This window comes from Callorhinus ursinus, unplaced genomic scaffold (assembly GCF_003265705.2).
Source record: "Callorhinus ursinus isolate GAN/ISIS: 27379988/994484 unplaced genomic scaffold, GSC_fseal_2.0 scaffold2, whole genome shotgun sequence".
Taxonomy (NCBI): domain Eukaryota; kingdom Metazoa; phylum Chordata; class Mammalia; order Carnivora; family Otariidae; genus Callorhinus; species Callorhinus ursinus.
Window position 1 is genome coordinate 37,160,290 of NW_027397064.1, and position 22,014 is coordinate 37,182,303.

At 35.0% G+C, this 22,014-nt stretch overlaps 1 protein-coding gene and 1 long non-coding RNA gene across 2 annotated transcripts in view; one reads left to right on the top strand and one right to left on the bottom strand.

Moving 5' to 3' along the window:
- The window catches only part of LOC112840827 (uncharacterized), a 48,159-nt gene extending 46,753 nt beyond the window's left edge, over window positions 1-1,406 (bottom strand). The window contains exon 1 of the long non-coding RNA XR_012374818.1: window positions 1,269-1,406. This is a non-coding gene — a long non-coding RNA (uncharacterized lncRNA). The remainder of the gene's footprint in view (window positions 1-1,268) is intronic.
- STK17B (serine/threonine kinase 17b) overlaps window positions 913-22,014 on the top strand; it is a 31,709-nt gene continuing 10,607 nt past the window's right edge. The window contains exons 1-4 of the mRNA XM_025894343.2: window positions 913-1,173; window positions 9,892-10,055; window positions 15,913-16,125; window positions 21,627-21,771. Of these exons, the coding sequence (XP_025750128.1) occupies window positions 9,934-10,055; window positions 15,913-16,125; window positions 21,627-21,771 (480 nt within the window). The 5' untranslated portion in view covers window positions 913-1,173; window positions 9,892-9,933. The remainder of the gene's footprint in view (window positions 1,174-9,891; window positions 10,056-15,912; window positions 16,126-21,626; window positions 21,772-22,014) is intronic.

Sequence of the window (22,014 nt, forward strand, 5' to 3'; positions counted from 1 at the left end):
CTCCCTCTGCCCCTTCTCATGCTCACATGCTTTCTCTCTCTAGAATAAATCAATCTTAAATAAGTACATAAATGTTGGCTGAATGTTACAGCCTTTTGAAAGAGAACTATTTCTCTCCCAATATATTTTCCTAGTAATCTTCTACAATTACTGTAAATATACTCTGCAACGAATCGTAGATTATAAATATTTTTAAAAATTCAACTGTGTCTTGCACAGAACTTTCAACCTTTTCATTCTGTTCAAGGGATGACAGATCCTGAATAGCTGCTGTGCTCTTTCATCTCTTCTCTTAGCACCCTATATGCAAAATCAGCAATTCATCCTATTCAGACTTTCCTTAAACTGCCTTCAGCCAGGCCTAAGGACTCAGCCTCCTCAAGCGAACTTCAGTAGTGGGGCTCAGGCTCCATAAATCCCCAAGTGATGTTGATGCTTGCCAAGTTGAAGCAAACTGGGTCTCCACTTGCAGGGTGGTTTCAAGTCATAAGGAAGATGACTAGGAAGAGTTAGAAAGGAAGTCCCAAACAGAAGTTTGGGAATGAGTGAACAGCTGGGACTAACTTTATTTCTTCCTCTTTCCAGTTTGCACATATTCACTCTGAAGGCAGGTAATGGGGCACCCAGTCGAAGTTACAGTCCGGCGCTCAGCCCTGTCAGCCAGCGCCCGTCTCCCCATCCCTCGCCTTAATTACCCCTGCGCCCCCACCTGCTCCGCGGCTCCGCCCAGCCTCCGGCCACACCGGCCACACCCTCTCACTGCTCTGGCCCCCCCCAGCCCCGCCCCTCAGCACGCGCCGCGGCCGGCGCCCCGCCCCGCCCGTCACGTGACAGCCACGCCCTCCGTGCGCGCTCGGATTGGCTCTCCCGGCCGAGGGGGTGGGTTCTAGCTTACAGCACTGCCCCGCAACGCGGCTGCAGTTTTCAAACCTCAACTGTAAGCTCCGGTCACCGTCTCCGCTGCCATCGCCGGGAGCCACCTCACAGGGGAACAGCTCACAACTGTTGGCCGTTGTCCAGAAGAGTAAAAGTGGGTCCTGCCACGCTCGGAGCTACCTGGCGCCTCACCGGGCTAGAGCTGGAGAACAAGTCGTGTGGTGGCCACCGGCGTGGGGTGGGACGGGAGCCCCCTTGGAGGGGGCAGCCCCGAGAGAACCTGCTGCGGCCCGAGCGGTCAGTGTCTTTCGCTTTGTGCGACCGCGGTCCTGTCACGACTGGTGGGTGGGCTCGGGGCTGCGACTCTGAATCCCTGAACCCGCCCCATTTACCCTGGGTATGGAGACTCGCCGCCTTAACGTCGGAGGGGTCCGGAGGAGGGATGCAGGCAGTGTGGGCGGGTTCGGGGTCTCCTCAGAACCTGGACCCCCGGCCTGGTGGAGGTGGACTCGGACTGCCGCACCTGAGGTGGCCCGACTGCCCCGGGCCCCTCTCCGCTCTCCGGCTGGAGCTCCCTCGGGTTCGGTGCTGGGGCGTCCGGTGATCCTCCCAACCCCCTCCTCAGTCGCGGCGCGTGTCTGTGCGTGTGTGTGTGTGCGCGCGCGCCGTCGCCTGGCCGGCCGGGGCTCTCCCCGGGTCGCATCCCGCAGGGGCTCCCTTCGCGACTGGCTCCCTCGCGCCCCTTTCCACGTCGCGTCGATGTGGTCCTTCCTGTCCCCAGCCCCCGCGTTCACAGCTGTGGTGTGGGCACAGGACGTGTTCACATCTGGGCTGGTGGACGCGTCCTGCGCACAGCTGCTTTTGGTCTCGAGAAAGTTTGTGCTCATCTTGTGGGGCATTTTCAGTTACAGCTTGTGAACAGTGTTGTAAAGCCATTGAATAGGGAAGACGAATTTCCGTTGTTTCGGTAATTTTCAGTGATCTGATTTTATTTTGACGCCATGTAAATCACTTAAGTGTACACGAGCCATCCTGAAACTGTACAGCTACGTGATGACTACAGTATTGAAATTTACCCAGCTCTCTGTTTTATTGTAGGGAAAAGCGCTTCATTTCAATTCCCTTAGAGGGATAAGTAGAGACAAAGTTGGAGGAGACTTGATGGCAGCTGGTAGCTGGTAGGAGTTCTTCCTCCGTCTGTGATGGGAGAAGAGACACTCGGACATAAACTTGCAAATTAAAATTAAGAAGGAAAAATACATTTAAAAAATCCAACCACATGCTGGTCAAATTTCAATAATATTAGGTCTGTGTATCACAGTCACTGTTTTGCCAACGTAATGTTTACCTCCGGTACCAGTGAAATGCTGTGAACCTTGCAGTGATGTTTGATATGGCGCGGCCCCTTTAAGTCCTCATCTTTGAGAACGTGTGCGCTGAGACAGCATGGTCTACAGAGATGATTGAGCAAGTGGTGGCAAATGTATGTAACCTGGCAATTTAAGCCCACGAGCATGATTTTATTAAAGGAAAAGATAATAAACCTACTTTCTCATTGATAACACTGTCCAGTGTGAACTGGACAGAAGTAGTATTTAACTACTTCTAGTGTTTGTTTTATATTAAACCACATATCCATAGAACTTTATATTTTTTAAAAAGTTGGTCCATAGAAACAGTGCCCTAATTTAAGACCTGTCTTCTTCCCCATTCATCCTTCTGTGAGATGTTTCATTTTTTTTAATTTTCTAATATTTTAATAAGTGGAGTTATTAATAGCTGCTTTATTTTTGGGATACATAACGTTCATTTTAGATCATTTTCTAAATTATGGATCTAAAATGAAGTGAAATATATTTACATGGCAATATATTTAAGTTTTAAAAGTAAAACTTGAGTAGTAATTTTAAAATATTTCTTTTCTGTGTGTGGGCAGAATGGTTGTAGTTGCTCTTGGACTCTGAATAGTAAATTACAATTTGGTTAAAATAGAATCAGTTTTTAGGAAAGTCAAACCTTGACTAATTGATCACTGTGTCAGCACATTAATAACAAATCTGAAGAAGATACAGGCATTTTATGGCATGTTTCTAATCAAACAATTTTATTTTTAAGCTTGCATTGGCAGTGCTTTGCTGGTGTTAAGTAAATATCTAAACATATTTTAAAAGCTTTGTTTTGAAGCTCTTTGATTATTATGAGAGACTATCCTTATCAAAAATTTCTTGTACTCAAGAAGACCTAATTTAAAACCCATAAATCAAGGAAATCAATTGCTAACACTGTCACTAAATCCTAAAATTGTCTCAAAATTGCATGTACATTATATTGTAGTACATATTTCCTGTATATAAAATTGGCGGCTAAGAACAGTGCTCCTAGATTTACCGCTTTTAAAAGATTTTGATTGAATCTTTTTTTTTTTTTAAGAATTCTTTTGCATTCTGTGGGTATTGATTATGTCAGAAATATTAACAGTCATTTATGTACTTCCTTTCCCCTTGGGAAGACCTTAAATATTTTAGTTGCTTTAGTTTTCCACCATATTGATGACAAAATTCTATTATTTTATTTTTAAGTAATTTATAGTCTATGATGGATTATTTTCAAAGGATATTTCTTTGATTATTTCAATTAACAAATGTACTTATAAATTAAGTTTCAAATATTTTTATATAAATATGTTGTGATGTTGCAATTTTCAAGACATATTTAGTTAAATTTTTAAAAATTTCTTTGATTTATTTATCCTTTTTTTCCAATAACATTTAACTTTGAATTTCAGTGCCACTTTAAACATCTAAATTAATCAGTTTCTTTTAATATTATATGTATATTTTGGTGCATCCCTGACTCTTTGCAACTGCCTCACCCAAAGAGGGCATAGTTATACTTTAAGGATTTAAAAATTTTGATATTAACAGTGAGGTGGTAGTTTCATCTTTAAATCCTTATAGGATCATATCCCATTTTACACTGTAATGGTTACTGAACAAACAGTACTTCAGCAGTGTGGTCAGTAAACAGTACTTTATTTTACAATAGAAACTTAATTTTCCATCTGATGAGCGACAAGCACTGTGTGTTTGTTGGTCCACTATATTTCTGTTTTTCAACATCTTCCTATCCTTTTTCAAAATTACAGGGTTTAATTTTCCTTCTGAAGGAAGGCATAGAATCAGGCTTGGGGTTGTTACCTGGAACTTCAGCCCTTGGGTTGTATATACTAGACTGATTGGACTAGAGTTTAGTTAGCTGGCTTCCTTTTGTGATTTTCAAAGGATTAAGTTCTTGACTTATACTTCTTATTCAATCTTTAGAAGCAAGCAAACAAACAAAACCTGTTATTAGAATACAGTTAGTATTCTAATATAGTATTCCTATATAAGGAATATAGTCTCTTCCTTGAAATTGAAAATCATCTTCATCCTTAACCCTACACCAATACATTTATTTCTAATCAATGACTAAAAATGGATTCTTCTGCCACACTAGCAGAAAGTTCTTTCTTTATTTTGATGGAGGCTAGATAAATAAATCTCCAGTTCCTCTGTTTCCTAGGAAAAACTTGGTAGCTATAAAATGCTGACATTCCTACTGAGTGCCAGACACCATGCTAGGAGTTTAGACACAAAAGCAAATGTTGCCCTTTAGACACTAAAGAGAATTGTGTTCTAACATGTTACATGTTGAAGTAAAGAGGTATGTCAAGGGTCCTCCTGTTCCTCCTGTTTGAAAGGTAAAGGAGAGGCATTTAAACCAACCTGTGGGTTTTAGGCAAAGCTTCCTGGGTGAGGTGACCTTCTGTGTTGAGATAAGAAGAGTGTATGAGAAGATTTAGCCTTTTAAGGAAGAGTAGAGAGAACATTTCAGGCAGAGAAGTAGAACAGAGATGGAGAGGAAAAAAAAAAAAAGTGTGGCAGGAAATGAAACTGGTGTGTACCTGGCCTCAAAGGCTTTTGTGTGTCATGCAGTAGGACTTTAGCTTATAGGTACTGGGTGGCTCATTAAGGGATCAAGGCAGACAATTTAATTCTCTAGGTGTTATCATATATTGTGTATGATATATTTTATTTCTGTAAAACATTTTTATTGATAACTTCGAAATGAATATTGTGATGAATATTTTTTAAATAGAGCTATTTAAAGGTTTTAAAGGGACTGTTGTTTGTCTTACTTTTGATCACATCACATTGCTGTCTCCCTTCAAGTAAGTTAAGGTCCACATCGAGCCTAACATTTCCTCTGTTACTTCCTTCACTGATACATATCTGCATTTTTACTGTAATTATTGTGATGGGAATTAAAAGAAAAATCTTTGAGAATAAGTTTGAGGTACTGTATACTTGGAAGCTTAATTTTATCTTGCCTTCTATTACCCTCTTACTGTTTCTAGTGCCTGATTGTGTCTATAATTGTGTACCTCTATACACACACACACACACACACACACACATTTACCTACTAAGTCCCTTAAGATTTTTTTTTTACTAGTATAGCCTAATAAAGTGTTATAAAATGAATTTCATATAGATTGAGACATATTGGTAATTTAGAATCAGTTATGTGAATTGTGAATTGTGGTAGAAAACAAAGAAAAGGTCTAGAATTGTTGGAGTTAAAGAGAAATTGTTGGGAAATTTAGGAAGATACACAGAGACACAGAGGGTTGACTGATAACCTTCATGTACCCAAGGATTAAATCTTATATGACAGGCAACCAGATGTTTGTGGAGGGTTTAGACAAAGGGTAACATTCATGCTCCGCTATAAGTAAAATTGGCCAAAGGAGAAGAAATGGAAAGATATTTAGGCTGTGGCAACTGGTTCAGGTGCAGGAAATAGAAGGAAAAATACACTTAGAGGATGCTAGCTATATGGATGCCTTAAGCAGTCTGTAATATAGGTATTTTAGCAATAAGTAGGTAAGTGTAAGGCTCTGTTTTCAGAAATGTGCTCACTCTTTTTTCTGAGACATAGCTTGTATTCCAGCATATTCAGAGCTAGAGTAAAATGTATCACAATTCAAAAAATAATTTTTGTATTAACATGTATTTAAAAGAACTGCTGATTGCCCAGTGCTGCTTTCAGCTACATTTAGAGTCATAAAAACGCCTGTGGGTCCATTCAGCATTATGATGACCAACAGTACATGTGAGGGGAGGAAAATTTGTTAGGGTAAAAAATTAAACACAAGGCAATGTCCAGTAATAGGAAATACTCTCAAGTAGCTTGATTTAATAAGGCCCTATTTATTTTATTATTATCTTATCAATCCTTTAAAGGTCAGCTCTTTTTCCTTCTAACATAACTGAATAATAGATATTATGAAATATTTATATGTATATTTGGATATCACATTTTAGATTTTGGGAGGGAAGGAGGTCCCAGATAAGTCTACATTTTCACAAGTGATACTCATAATCAAGGTGTATATCCTAAAGTTACAGATTGTTATTCATTATATAGAACTGTAACTCTAACATTAATTCAGAATTTATTAAATTGTCTCTATCCAGTATTAAACAAGGCATTAATTCTTGTTTAGTATTTGCCCTGAATGCTTATATGGTCTCTGCATAAGAACTGACATATTATTTGGATAGTAAATGCCATCTGCTCTATATAAATGCAGAGAAAACTCTGAGGCCTTAAAAAAATTGAGCAATAATTGTTCTTGAACCTACAGTCAAGTAAACCCTTAATGTGTAAAGAGATATATTTTGCTGTTGCAAGTGAGTAAGTTTCTGCATTTAGAGTCTAGTGATATATATTCACAGCCATCTTTTTTACCCAAAAGCGTTTGCTAATTATTTGCCTATTATTAAAGTAGTACCTGCTTAGTGTAGATACTTTAAATACTAGGAAAGTATAAATACTGCCATAATCCCACCACCCAAAGATAACCACTGTTAACATTTTGCCCTAGTTTTCCAGTCTTTTCTTCTATTTGTTTTTATATTTTTGCCACAAAATTATCATAGTATATATATGTTTTGTGTCTTCCTTTTTTCACTTAATATTACAGGAGATAAAAATATTCTTTGAAAGCATGATTTTTGAGTATATAGTATCCTATTACTTAGATATATTTAAGCACTTTTTGGATTTTAGGGTTCATTCATTCAACAAGTTTGTTTTTTTTTCATTATTATAAATCCTAGTTCACTGAGCATAAATCTTTGACTACATCTAAGATCCATATTGACTCTTTGGAAACTTGAGAGCAGAAAATACTCATAAAATTAGTTCTGCTAGAGTTCTTATGAATAGTTCACTTTGTAGCTGATATATTACAGCATGAGATAAAGATCTTAGATTCTAGAATCTAGATGAGGTGAACATCTCAGAATCAAGAGCCTATACTCTGTCTCTATGATTGAATTTGACACGTACTTATATTTCCCAAGGCCTGATTGATGGACAGTGTTGGGAATGTAGCCCAATTTGTATCCATGATACAGGTACATCCTTTCCTTCTGTATATATGTATGTATAATAAATATGCAGTCATAAGCGGCATATTCATAGACTTTTAAATTTAGAAAAAAATTGTCAAAACCCAAAGATGACCTGAAAATAAATAGATTGAGCATAGAAATTGGTAACCATTTTGATTTTTCTGAGAGGAATATATGACCATTGTAACTGCATGCCATCAGATCTAAGAAAATACACAATGTACACAGTTAAAAAAGGCAGAATTTTACAAGTCGAGTTTAAGCTAACCTGGGGTGAGAGTATGGAAACAGTACAACTGCTCAACAACAGCCAGGGACGGTGTAGAGAGTATCTTTGGGTAGAATATTAACAATATTTACTTACTGAACAATCATGATGTACTCTCATGATTAGCCCTGTACCAGTGTCATTCTACATGAGTACATCATATTTTAATTTTAATCCATAGAGCTGTGCAAAATAGATTCTATTATAATCCATACTTTAGAAGAAGCAGAATTGAAACTTTCCTCACTAGTAATTAGAGAAATGCAAAGTAAAACACAAAACTTCATTTCCCTTCATCACACTAGAATAGCCAAAATTAAAGGCACAAACGTTAAATGGGACAAACGTTGGCAAGGAAATGATAAGCTCTCCCACCTAGTGCTAGTGGGAATATAAACGGGGGATGGAATGAAGGGACCAACTTCAGCTGTGTCTATGATGTTTTATTTATTTTAATTTAAACAAAATATAACAAAGCAATAAGATTGAAAAAGCAAGTGTTTGTTAGGATATTTGTATCCCTTCCTATACATTTGAAATATTTCTTTCTTTAATTTTTTTTAAAGTAGCTATATTTGTTTCTCACACAGCCATAACAAAGTACTGTGGATCAGGTGACTTAAACAACAGACATTTATTTTCCCATAATTCTGGAGAGTAGCAATTTGAGATCATGGTGTTGACAGGATTGGTTTCTTCTAAGGCCTTTCTCATGGCTTGCAGATGTCCTCTTCTCCCTGTGTCTTCACATGGTTTTCCTTCTGTGTGTTTCTGTGGCCTAATTACTTTTTATAAGGACACCAGTCCTGTTGGATTTGGGCCCACCCTAATGACCTCATTTTTCACTTAATCACCGCTTTAAAGGCCCTAACTCCAAATACAGTTACCTACTGAGGTATTGGGGGCCAGGACTTCAGCATGTGAATTTTGAGGGGAGGGACACAATTGGTCCATAACAGTAGTGAAGTTAAATAATTTAGTAAGATCTCTTAGCTGGTATGATGGATAAATGGGATTCAGACTCAGATGTGATTCAGTCCAAATGTTATTTTCAGAATGCTACACTGCAACCCTTAGACTACTAGAAATGTACACCAAAACTAGTTAGGTCTTGGTTTCTCCAAAGATCAATGGATTTAGAGGAAAAAAAATTGTTGACTTAAGAATAAAACGAAGAAAATATAGAAACTGAAAACACTAAACTCTTATCACGTTGCTTATTAGATTGAATATAGTTGGCATTTGAATTTAGGAAGATAAAGAATAGTACATGTCAAGTAGGAAGTAAGTGAAGGAAAAATGTGGCAGAGAAAGAACAAAAGCCCTAGGGGGTTATTGAAAGAGGGTGCTAGAAGAATAATACTGGATCTTTTGTTAGATACACTAGCAGGAAGTCCTAACTATTATAAAATATATAGTCTACAATTATTATATGAATTCAATTAATATGAAATGATAGTTTTGTTGTTAAAACTGAATACATGTAAATATCACAAAGTTGCAGATAAATGTGAGTTCAAGATATAGAACTGTAGAATAGGCTTTATATGGTCAGTAACTTATCCAACAAAATTAGAGAGCTTGGTTCTACCAAAAGAAAAAAACTCTAAGACCTATGAAAGTTTGAATTTAATATTGAAATGTAGGTAGTCTGTTAAACAAGTTCTGTTTCTTGTAATTTCTAATTTCTTCTAAGTCATTAACATAACTCACAAAATGTGAATTCACTACCAAATTTGGCCATGTAAAATTAAATTTAAAATGAATAATCATTACCTGGCTGTGTTAGAATCTTATGTGAAGATAAAACTTTAAAGAACGAGAGTTTAAAAATGAAATTGAATGATTGCTTGTATTAAAATTATAACTATTTTTTAAGAATTTGGGAGGTCTTGAGGATTTTTATAGTAGTTTTATTCTGAAATAAAGTCATTAAGTTAGTTCAAGTACCATAGAGGTAATAGAATTTATGTGTGTGCTTTTTTTTTTTTTCTTCCTTCTGGGTAGACTGCTGTTTAAATCTTCCTTCTTTTTTTTTTTTTCTTTTCTTTTCTTTTCTTTTCTTTTCTTTTCTTTTCTTTTTTCTTTCTTTCTCTCTCTCTCTCTTCCTTCCTTCCTTCCTTCCTTCCTTCCTTCCTTCCTTCCTTCCTTCCTTTCTTTTTTGTTGTATCTTACAGCTATATTTGGAACTGTAAAATGTAATGTACATCCTGTCTGTCTGAGATAACATCTTTTTTTCTTAATTGCATTTAAATTATATCCTGTATCTTCTCTTTTTTTAAATAGGTAAAAATAAGTGATTAAAGAAGCATATCGGAGTCATCTAACATGTCGAGGAGAAGATTTGATTGCCGAAGTATTTCAGGCTTGATAACTACAACTCCTCAAACTCCAATGAAAATGGAAAACTTTAATAATTTTTATACACTTACCTCTAAAGAGCTGGGAAGGTAAGGAAATTTTATAATGTATTTGCTGTTTAAATTCATATTTTGGATTTCTGGGTCTATAGTTCTATAAAATTCACTTGATCATTTTAAAAAATGATTAGAAAGAAAATCATCATCTCTGCTATTATTATAAGGGTCTAGTCTTAACTGACTTGGAAATCAAATCTGTAGAAAATTAGTGAGCTTATATGATATATCCCACCTAGATTCAGAGCCCCGATAGGAGGTCAGGGTTCTTCTTGAGGCTGTGCATGGCAACAGGAAGCTTAGGGCTCTGCCATTTCCAAACTTTGTGACCTCAATTAAATTTCTGTACCTCTTAGTACTATAATTTCCTCATCTGAGAAGTGGGGATGAAGATAATTGTATCTACCTTCTATGGTTGTTATGAGGATTAAATGAGTTAATATTTGTGAAGTATTTAGTAGAATGCTATCAATTTTTGTTAAAAGTTTTTTAAATTCCTGGGATATTGTGCTGGGCTAAAAAAATAGAGAGTCTCCTCCTCTTTTTTCCTAAATTAAACAAAAAGAATTAACTCATATTTGATAATACAATTCTGTATGATGAAGAATGCATGTTCTGTAAGTAAAACCCTGTACTTACACTACTACTGATCTGTTTTGGCCTAACCAGAGTGTTAAGGCCAAGGGGTGACCTGAAATTATAAGACCATTTAGCACTACCGTTTAAATATATATGGAAGTTGTAAAAAATGCTAAGTTATTTATTATATGTTCAGCATCTTTGAACTTAAATGACGTTTAACAGAGAGTTGAAAGATGGTGATCTGTTTCTATCTTTAGTTTGATTTTAGTTCTGGAGGCAGATGTTTGCTTATCTTGAAATGGTTTACTAAGTCCATGTTTGTATTGATAGATGTATGGTAAGATAGTATGATTGATTTTTATATTTGAAAATCTCAATGTGAAAATAAAAGTTGACTGAACCATGAAAAGAATTCTGTTTTTGGTGATCTTTTACATGAAAGGTAACAACAAGTCCTAGACTTGTTAGATGTTGAATGCAGTCTTTCATTTGCAAATAAGGGTGATAATATATACTTCATTAGACTAAGAACTAAATATGAAAGCATTTTTCGTAATTCCTGGCATATTTATTTATTTAATTTTATGTGCAAAATATCTAGTGTTTTAATGGTGTATTGAAAGATACAGTTTTTCAAGCCCTCCAGAAAGTTTCTAAGAAATTGTTTAATTCTAAATCTGTAATTATTTCTCTTTGCATCATGACAGGAGTCAGTTTCTTTTAGTTGCTTATATCTTACATGGAATAGTTACAGAATCTTTGCACTGGAAGGATTTCGGTGGTCAGCGGTCTTCTAATATAATTCTTTATGCAACAGCCTTTCCTATAATTTTCCTGACAAGCTGTTTATCTAGCTTCAGTTTGAATGCTGCAGTGATGGGGAACTCATTTACCTCAAAATGTGTCTGTTCCATTTTGGGGGTGCCTCTTAGGCACAGAAGGTTCTCTTTTCTGTTCTGCTAACATCTACCCAATAGACATAGTTCTTCTTTTGTAGCTGCATGTAATATTATTATAATAAATATAATAAATCCTTCAGAGATTTGAATATGGTTAAACACTGCCAGTTTCCTTAAATGCTCATCTTATGACCTAATTTCCAGACAGCCATCTTTGATCTAGTTACCTTCTTCTGGACTACTCTGCATTTTTCATTGTCAGTCTTAAACTAAGAAGGCCTAGAGTTGACACAGTTTTGTCAATATCTTAACATCTAGACTATCGTAAAGCTTTATTGAGGTAGCTTAAGATTCTCTTAGGAGTTTTCTTTCCTTTTTTTTTTTTTTAAACAGCTATGTCAAATATGCCATATATAGTATGTTAGTAAAAAACAGATTAAACTGGAAGTCAGTTGACCTGTTTTTACTCTGGATCTAAAGTTGTGTCCATATACTTAGTTGTGTGGTTTCCTTTTCATTAAGATGACCCCAAGTTTCCTTCTATTTGCAAAAATGTTTGAAAACTGCTTTGAACAGGTAACTGAACATGAAAAGCCTTGAACAGTACACACAATAAAGGGTATTCTTTTCCATATTTCTAAGTTACTATTTTGATGGGTAAATGTACATACATTTATTAAATTAACTTTGCAAAATAGGGATATCATGTGGCTTGAAAGTCTGTAAAATATTTTTTTCCTTTGGGAGTTTTGGAGAACTTAACCTTTGAGGAGGACACTATTAATAATTCTAAATGGTTTTATAAATGAGGTACTATCATAAATAACAAGCATAAACTGGAATCAGATATATTTTTTAACATTTTAGAGCAAAAACTCATGATAGAACGTGATTAAAACAAGTTCAGTTTGCTAATATCCCATCTTCTAATATCTTTAGGAAAGAGACCTAACATTATTCTTTAAATTGATGTGGGCTAATGAGTCCTGTGGTAAATACTGATATTTCTAATTAGTAAAACTTGATCAATTGAAATCATGATCTTTCACGACCAGTAACTTCCTTTAAGTTCTTCCAATATTGTTACCAATTTTAATATGCAGTACTAATGCAAAATGAAAATTAGGATCATAATATTGTTTCTCCTGAGGCTTTACATTTTAAAGTATGTAAACATAATTCTAGCATGTGGTGAACTACAAAGTTCTTTGTAAATCAAGTTGATTTTTCTGAATCACCTGTTTTTTTAAATTCATTTTAAGATGTTAGTGTTTAAGAATTTATTTTCCTTTAGCAGACTAAACGAAAATATGTAAAAGTTAACAGTTCATTTTAGACTATTCTCAAAACACTTTGCATTGTTCCTGTTTTTTAACATGTTGGGTAAGTTTTTTTTCCACCCCTCCCCCAACCGAGGCAAGGTTCTTTAGGACTTCTTGCGGTTAGAAGGGTGAGGCAGATGCAGAAATAAACGTAGCTTCCTTTGTGGCTTACCCCCCCTTCACATTTTATTGTCTGTTCTAGAATGCAGAAGGCTAACTACTAGGCCTTTTCACTGCTGGGAAATCTAGTCAGTTTTGCCTTTTTAGGGTATGAATTAAGTATTATTGCTAAGGGTTTTTAATTTTCTTAAATGTTTCTGTTAAATTTGATACAGGAACATAATGTATAAAAGATTATTTTTCATACTTCTAAACCACAATTAGCATTTTAGAATGGGAAACAAATACTTTTTTCTTCCTAAGTCATCTGATAATTATGGTAATTAACCGTATATAAATGAATATATATGTAAAATGTTATTGGAATCTTAAAAAAGCTTTAAAAATATAAATGCTTTAAGCACAGATGCAAAATAGCACAGTATATGGTATTGTAGTAGGTGCATAACTCTTGCATTCATTCAACAGGTATTTCAGTTCCTGTTATGTGTTAGCAAAGTGTAGATTTTATAATAACTGTAGTAATTAGGACAGACAGGGTCTCTGCCCTCATGGGCCTTTTACCTAGTCATAAAAACTGACAGATAAATAATTACCAGTATCATTTGGTCACCTTTGTACTAGATTACTAGATTAATGAGTGCTGTACTTGTTTAAGAAAGCCTTGTAAGAATATATGAAAGAATTTAGATAAAAAGGTGTTACTAGTTAATTTTGCTCAATGTTCCTGAGAAAATTCTGGTTTGCCAATTGTAAAATTACAGCAGGATTTAATTGTCACAATTGGTAGTATAAACTTTTTTTTTCAGATGGACAATTTTCTTGGCTAACTAGTTTCTGTTTACTAAGTTTTACAAGGTGCATTTCTTCATAAAACTCAAAATTTTCTTTCTGTTTTAGACACGTTTTCACTTCTAAATCTAAGTGAGAATTGGCAGAAGTGAGTTGTACTCCTTAAAAAAAAAACTATCTTAAAGGAAGGAATTGTTTTTTAGCGGTTAGAAGAGAAAGCTAGGAATTCACATTCCATAGTTCAATTCTTAGCACTCCAATTCCATATATGACCTTTCAGGAGTCATTTAATCTTAGTCTGATTCAATTTATCCAGTATGAAATCTATAAACATGGGTGGTTTGAATACAAAGTAGAGACTGATGACCTTTTTGTGTGCTCAATGAAATGCATTGATCTGCATTGCTTTTGCGTACAGTGAAAAAATATCTTATAGTTTAAATTAGACATTTCAGATCTTAAAGGAAAGGTCTTTCTAAGAATCAGGTTTGTGCATGCAAATTTAGTGAGTTGATGTAGTTTTGATAAATGTAGAAGAGTCAAATTATAGCTTGGTCACCTTTTTTTTTTTGGTATTAGCTATACTTTTTCGGCTTGGTTTCCAGTGCTTTTCACTGGCACCAATATTGAAGAAATTTGGAAAACAAAGAGTAGGAATCTTTGTTATCCTGACCCTTGAGAATAGCAAGTAAAATACAATCAGGCAATTTATTTTGTCCCCTATCCCCACCCCAAATACCAAGTTTTCCTTGCCAAGCACCTGATATGCTTGTGTTAGAAGTCGAATTGGGGAAAGAAGAGTTGTGGAACAAAAGTTCTTTTTATTTTTTTTTTTAAAAGATTTTATTTATTTATTTGACAGAGAGAGACACAGCGAGAGAGGGGACACAAGCAGGGAGTGGGAGAGGGAGAAGCAGGCCCCCGCGGAGCAGGGAGCCCGATGCGGGGCTGGATCCCAGGACCCTGGGATCATGACCTGAGCCCAAGGCAGACGCTTAACAACTGAGCCACCCAGGCGCCCCCAAAAGTTCTTTTTAAAAGACCCTTTATTTAAACCTCATTTGTTAGTATCTACAAAGTAATTTGAGCCTTAAGATACAGGTTCTTAATTTTAGATCCCTTGGACTCAGGTTTAGAAGGTTTATAGATGGGCTTTGAAATCTGAAAACCCTCTGGAATTGGATGTAAAGCTTTCTATTTAAGGGTATGTGTACATTTTTCTGGGTAGGCAGTCAGTAGCCTTTATTAGTTTCTTAAAATAGTCTTAACTCAAAATAGCTTTAGGTCTTTGGGGAAACTAGATTTTGGGCAAATATAGGCTTAGAGTACACATTTTGCTGTGTCTTTTTAAGTTTTGGCTGAGATGCTAATAAGCACTTCTATTGGAAAGAGCTAAACACATACTTATTCCTAAAACGATAAACATGACCTTAATGGGTAGCTGATGATAACTATTAATTTTCTTAGTTGATCGTGAAGTATCTCTGGATACTCTCCATAGGACAGATATACCTTTGATACCTGTTACAGTCTTCATAGACCACTGGGTAATATTAAGAGATTTACTGGTAAAACAACTGCTAAATTAATGATAGAAAACTTCAAAGATTGTCAAAAGTGGTGTTGAAAGGCAAAGTGATTACACTAATAAAATTAAATGTCAAATACTCATTGTTGCATTCATTTTAATTTTTTGTTTTAGAAGGAAGCTATTTTGATTAGAGAGTTAGTGTAGTACTCTATTAAGGGTACAATATTTGGAAATAGACCAAGATACTATACTCTCTGGTATCTGCAAAATGGAATATCACTTATTATATAGGATTATTACAATATTTAAACCCAAAAACTTATATCAAGAGCATGGCATGGAGTTGGTATGAAGATGAGATCTCCCCCTACAATGATGATGTATTATATTAATAGTGATGAACAAATATAATTCTGTCTTATCCTGTTATTACATTTGCCATTTTCATTTTTATGTGATAGTACTATAAATTTTATAACAGTACATGTAGTATTTGATCCAGTTACAAGAACATAGATAAGTTCCTGAGAGCATAGTTGTTTGAAAGGATTAACTCTTAAGTTTGAGTTATAACTGTGTCTGTATTATACTAATATTGTTCTTTATGCAAACATTAAAATTGATTGTCCTCATTTTTCCCCCAGAGGAAAATTTGCTGTGGTTAGACAGTGTATATCAAAATCTACTGGCCAAGAATATGCTGCAAAATTTCTAAAAAAGAGAAGAAGAGGGCAGGATTGTCGAGCAGAGATTCTACATGAAATTGCCATACTTGAATTGGCAAAGTCTTGTCCTCATGTAATTAATCTTCATGAAGTCTATGAAAATGCCAGTGAAATCATTTTGATACTGGAATAGTAAGTATACAATTTGATAAATTTAAATAAATTTATTGTACTTATTTTAATTGGTGGGATAAGGTGACTTGAAATATCAAGAACAGTAGTGATAAAAGTATGACAAGAACTTGTAAAGATTTCTGTTGATAAAATATTAGAAAGACAGTGTATATTCGAATATTTTTACACACAAAAACTAATTAAACCACACACACACACACACACACACACAAAATGAATGACAACACAACATTTGGGGGATGTGGTAAAATAAGTAAACTTTCATTGCTTTATAGCATAGAAAGTTGATGAGTTTTTGTGCAAAACTGATGGATAAATAGAATTGAAATCATTTACATATTTTGTCCATCTATTTGAAAAAGACATCCAAGGAAATGACTCATGGAGAGTAGAAGGGTGAATTTGCATGAAGGTGAAGGTATGCCTACCACATTTTTTTTTTTAAAGATTTTATTTATTTATTTGACAGAGAGAGACACAGTGAGAGAGGGAACACAAGCAGGAGGAGTGGGAGAGGGAGAAGCAGGCTTCCCGCAGAGCAGGGAACCCGATGTGGGGCTCGATCCCAGGACCCTGGGATCATGACCTGAGCCAAAGGCAGACGCTTAACAACTGAGCCACCCAGGCACCCCTGCCTACCACATTGTTTGTTGAAGAAACACATTTATTTAGTATTGTGTAACATGTGAAAAACTGTTTGGAATTACAGCAATAAGAAATAAAATGTATCTCTTCTCACAAGTCATTGAAAAGCTGAAAATACCCAAATATTCAACATTTCATCAGGTTAAGCATGAGGAGGGGGTAGAGCACAGTTAAGCCAACTGGCTTGTTAATCAGTATATTCACACGTGACTCTAAAATAGTAGTTTTATTGAGTGGCAGTCTAACACATTTACTGTATGTATGTAAAATGTGTTTGAATATCTGCAACAGTTGGAAGAGATTAGCTAAATTTATGTTTAGTATGCTTTAAGCTCTGATAGTTTTTTATAAAAGAAATCTATTTCATAATAAACTAAAGAAATTAAGTATTCATTTTAGGAAAAAATGCATTATAAATATAATGATCCTTTTTAGTGATTAAACTGCATCATTACTTTTTTGAATTTAAAAGTATATTAGCCTAATTTTAGTATTCAGTTATTTTAAGGATGGAAGAGGTTTATTTATATATTTATAAAAAATCAATATATTTTTGTACCAGGAAAGTTGATTGCCTGGAATCAACTTCTAAATATGAAAATGCTTATTTTGCAAAATGTTAAACTGACCAATAGTTCATTTAAAAATGAATACTATATACATTTCCCAGAATACCAACATACCAATTAAGGTATATTATAGCACCTTCAAAATAAATTAGAATTGTAGAAATACCCACAGTACTACCAACATGACTTCATTTTTCATACATTTTGTGATTGATCAGATTCTTCACCTAACCTTTAAAAAATTAGCTACTTGTATGACACTGCATGTTTGAAGTATGTGAAAATTAGCTAACATTTTTCAAACACAGTAATGGAATACTAGTTTCGGAGGGTAAATAAATAGGAACACTTACTACTTTTCATAAAATTTTCTTTGGCGGGTTTATCTAAATAGCAGCAACAAGATATATCAAAAAATTTTGCACATTTTATGGTTGGACCTTGTCCATACTCTGAACATTGATTCAGGTACCCTACCCAGTAAACTGAATTCTGTAAGGGCCGGACTGTACCTCATGGCTGAAGTGTAGCAAGCACTCAATAAATGTGTGGATGGATTAAAATAATTTCTTACTAGAACAACTAAGACCTACTAAAATTTATTACTAGAACTTTTGTTTAATTACCGTTCCTATCACTTTCAGGATGGCATTGTCACATCAGATAATCTCAAAGGTAAAAATTTGGTCAGACAGGCTTAGTGGTTTTATATGGTGAAAACAAAACAGTGGGATCTTTTATTCTAATAACAATTACCAATCTGATCCCCTCCTCAAACCATCCTACATACTTTTCTTCCTTGACTTTTTTATTACAAAATTTCAAATCTACAGAGAAGTTGAAAGAACAGTACAATTGACATACTCTTTCGTTTGATTTACCAATTGTTGACATTTAACCACATGTACTGAACCATTTGAAAGAGGGTATATACACATAGGTTTGCATGACAGTGTAATTATACTAAAGTACTATTATCACACACACATAACATATATACAAATATATAAGCAAATGAATGCAAACGCTCCCAAGTTTCTAAATTTGTTGGTTGATGTCCCATCAGGGGGCAAATTCTTCTAACAGAGAAGAGATATACCTGAATATACCTTCGAAGGCAATGATAATGATATAGGTGTCTTTTCTGACTATAGAGGCATTTTTTTCTTCTCATTAGTCACTCCTCTTGGGTGGCTTGTTTTAACAAAGCATCTGCCTGTCTACTACTCACTGCTTCCATTTATGCTTCTAGTTTCTGCTAACTTCTGCCATCTCCTTGTGTTATCTGTTCTTTCCCTCCTCTTAGCTCCTCCTAATTTTCCATTTCCCATAGCTCTACCTACATCCCTCTTTTATGGGAAAAATGGCAATCCTACAAAAGACATTGGTCAGCTTGCCAAACTGAAAAGAAGAGACAATCTGATGGGCTGGCAGTCATAATAATTATTTAATTTTGTTATTGAAACAGAATAAAGCCCTTAGGATACTTTTCCTGGTTACAAAAGTAATACCTATGTATTGTGTTAAATTTAGAGGATGTAGAAGATAGAAATCATATGTGAATTGTGGTAACTTTTATGGCATATTCTTATATTTTAGAATTATTCTTATTTTTTGGTCTGTGCCTATGTACCTTTAGAAGCAAAATTGTGAGTTTGGGAGTACTCTACTATAACTCTCTTTTTTCACTTAAGAATATATTGTGTGCATTTTTATATGTATAATATAATGTTTCTAAAAATGAATTTTAATTTAGCAAAGACTTTTTAAGTTGCCTTTAAAAATCAGAGTTCAGTAAGAAGCCCCCAAATTCAGAAAAGCTAGATGTTCGCTAGGCTTGGAATTAAAATTTGTTGACTCATTATTATAATAGTTAATATTTACTGAATATTTACCATGTGTCAGACACTGTGATAAATATTTATAGATCTGCTTTGATCTCTAATAAAACATCTATTGTGTCCAATAATTTATATGGTTTATCTAATTTAATTCTTATAACAATCCAGTGAAGCAGGAGCTGATGTTATTCATCATGTATCATTGTGTTACAGTAAAGGAAACAGAGGCAACATTTTGTCCCAATTTATACAGCTAGTTAGCAGCAGAGCCAGAATGGAACCCAGGCAGTGTTGAATTTCAGTAGGTACCCCTATAAGCAAACTGCTGTCTTATCTCTTATGTCCTAGGCACCAGGGAGTGCTTCACATTCTTTTTCTTAGTTTGTTTTCTTATATTTTTTTGAATTTTTGAATTAATGGGGGGTTCTGGTTATTGAATTAAATTTGGTGAATGTGTGCTACATGGACTGAATTTTGTATTGGCAGAGAGGAGAAGACTGCATTTGTGAGCAGCTCAAATTAGTCACTGGGTTCTTAAAAACCATCATTCCTGCCTGTTCTAGTCCTTCAGTCATTCTACTCCATCTCACTTTTACACCCTGGATTTTCATATCTTAATAGTTGTTGTAAATCCATATTTTATACAGTTTTCTTATATTTCAAATTATTTTGTCTGGTTTCTTTTCAAATAATTCTTGTTGAGCACAGGACTCATTCTAAGAATCTAAAGCATCATCTCTTCATTTTCTTACTGCTTATGATTGCATTAGTAATATTATCTGCAGTATCTTTGCAAGAATATTTAGACCACTTTCTGTTTTAAGAGGATTTGTTTTATTAAAAAATGTAACCAGAAAGGGAAGGAGTGAGGGTGTCATTGGCAATCTGGCCTGGGGAGTCCCTCTTCCCTCAGGAGACCTTGAGCAGGGCTGTGACAAGTAAACATCTGACCTGCAGACCAAGGGACTACCAAGGGTAGTCTATATATAACTATTCATAAAGATTAATTTATTTTGTAGGTGAACATGAATTTTTAATATTGTCTTCCTATATGTTATTTTCGAGTTTGTTTCTATAACTATAAATTTTATAGCAAACTAACTTTTGAATATTCAGATTGTCTTTACCATGATACCTTGAGACAGGTATTAGTTTTTTATGAATTTTCTTGGAGTTTCAGGAGTTAGGGGAAGTTGAAGTGTCAGTATAATTGGAGTTTTCACAAGTATTCCTTACCAGCTGTCCCACACAGTTTTCTCTGGAATATGGTAAAGTGCAAAGCGGCAAATCTCTGCATCCTCTAACTGGCACAGATTGGTAGAGGTGGCTTAGTTATACGTTATATCTGCAATGTAAAGGGTCAGTCCTGTGACTTTCAGTGTAGGACTCAAATTGACCACCATTATTTTTTCTTCTTCTAGCTCCTAATACATTTGACATGCTTCTTCCTCTTGACAACCAATGAGACTTCTGCGTTTCAGTTTCAGCCACTCTGAAGAATGACAGCCCATTCATTCATTCATTCATTCAACACTTTTACTGAACACCTTCTACATGCCAGACACTGTCCTATTTTACCACATAGAATATACTTTACTTGGGATATTCTTAAACATACCTTATAAATTTGTTGAATAACCACCTAGATTTTTTTTTTTACATTTTTTAGATTTAGCCCTCAAAAAAAACATCTGTTGAATTCAGTGATTCTGATTCAGTTTTACAGATGGGGAAAGCCAAATAAGTGACTGATCCTAAGTTATATTGCTGGTAAATAACAGATTTGGGATTTATATTTATATTGTTTGATTCCAAACCTAAGGACTTTTTTCTGTGCCTTTGTCAACATTCTTTAGATTTTCAGTTCTTTTAAAAAAAATAATAAAAGATTTGTGAAGCTGCAATACAGGGTATTGGTTAAGAATGCAGATTTTCACCCATATCATACTGCTTCAGATTCTGGTTCCCCGTTTACCATGTGACCTTGTACAAGTAGCTTAACCTCTTTGTACTTGTTTCTTTATCGGTAAAATGGGAATAATAACTACCTACCTCACATGGTTGTCATGAGAATCAAAAGAGATGATATTTATATCTATATATAAATGAATAAAATGAAGAGCAGAGCTGAGTTCAGAGTATTAGCTATTATTTTTATTGCATTGTTAAAGGAGACTATAATATTCTTGAATTATAAAACAATTCAGTTTTATTTATTATACAAGTATTGGTACTCAAAATTTGAAATATTCCTGCCATTTACTTTCTTCCTTAAAGATCTCTCTCACCCTCCCCTCCCCCAATTTCTTGAGTGTGTGTATATCGATATAGAGAGACTAAAGTTTAGATAGCTTTGTCTTTTACTTAACAGTTACAGTGTTTAAAAGTTGTCATTTTTAGGTCAATGATTTTTCAAGTTTCTATTATTTGAATTTCATTTCAGTGCTGCAGGTGGAGAAATTTTCAACTTGTGTTTACCTGAGCTGGCTGAAATGGTTTCTGAAAATGACATTATCAGACTCATTAAACAAATACTTGAAGGAGTTTGTTATCTACATCAGAATAACATTGTTCACCTTGATTTAAAGGTAATGTGACATGATTTTAAGTAACACAACATCTTTGTTCCTTCTGCTCTTGGGATGCATAATTGCAAGCTGGTATTGATAGGAAGCAACAGTCAGATCATGCCCCTCTGTATTGCAGTGGTGCAGTCTTTGTTTACCCATGTGCTACAGGGACTGAATTTTGTATTGGCAGACAGGAGAAGACCACATGTATGAGCAGCTCAAATTAATCACTGGGTTCTTAAAAACCATCATTCCTCCATG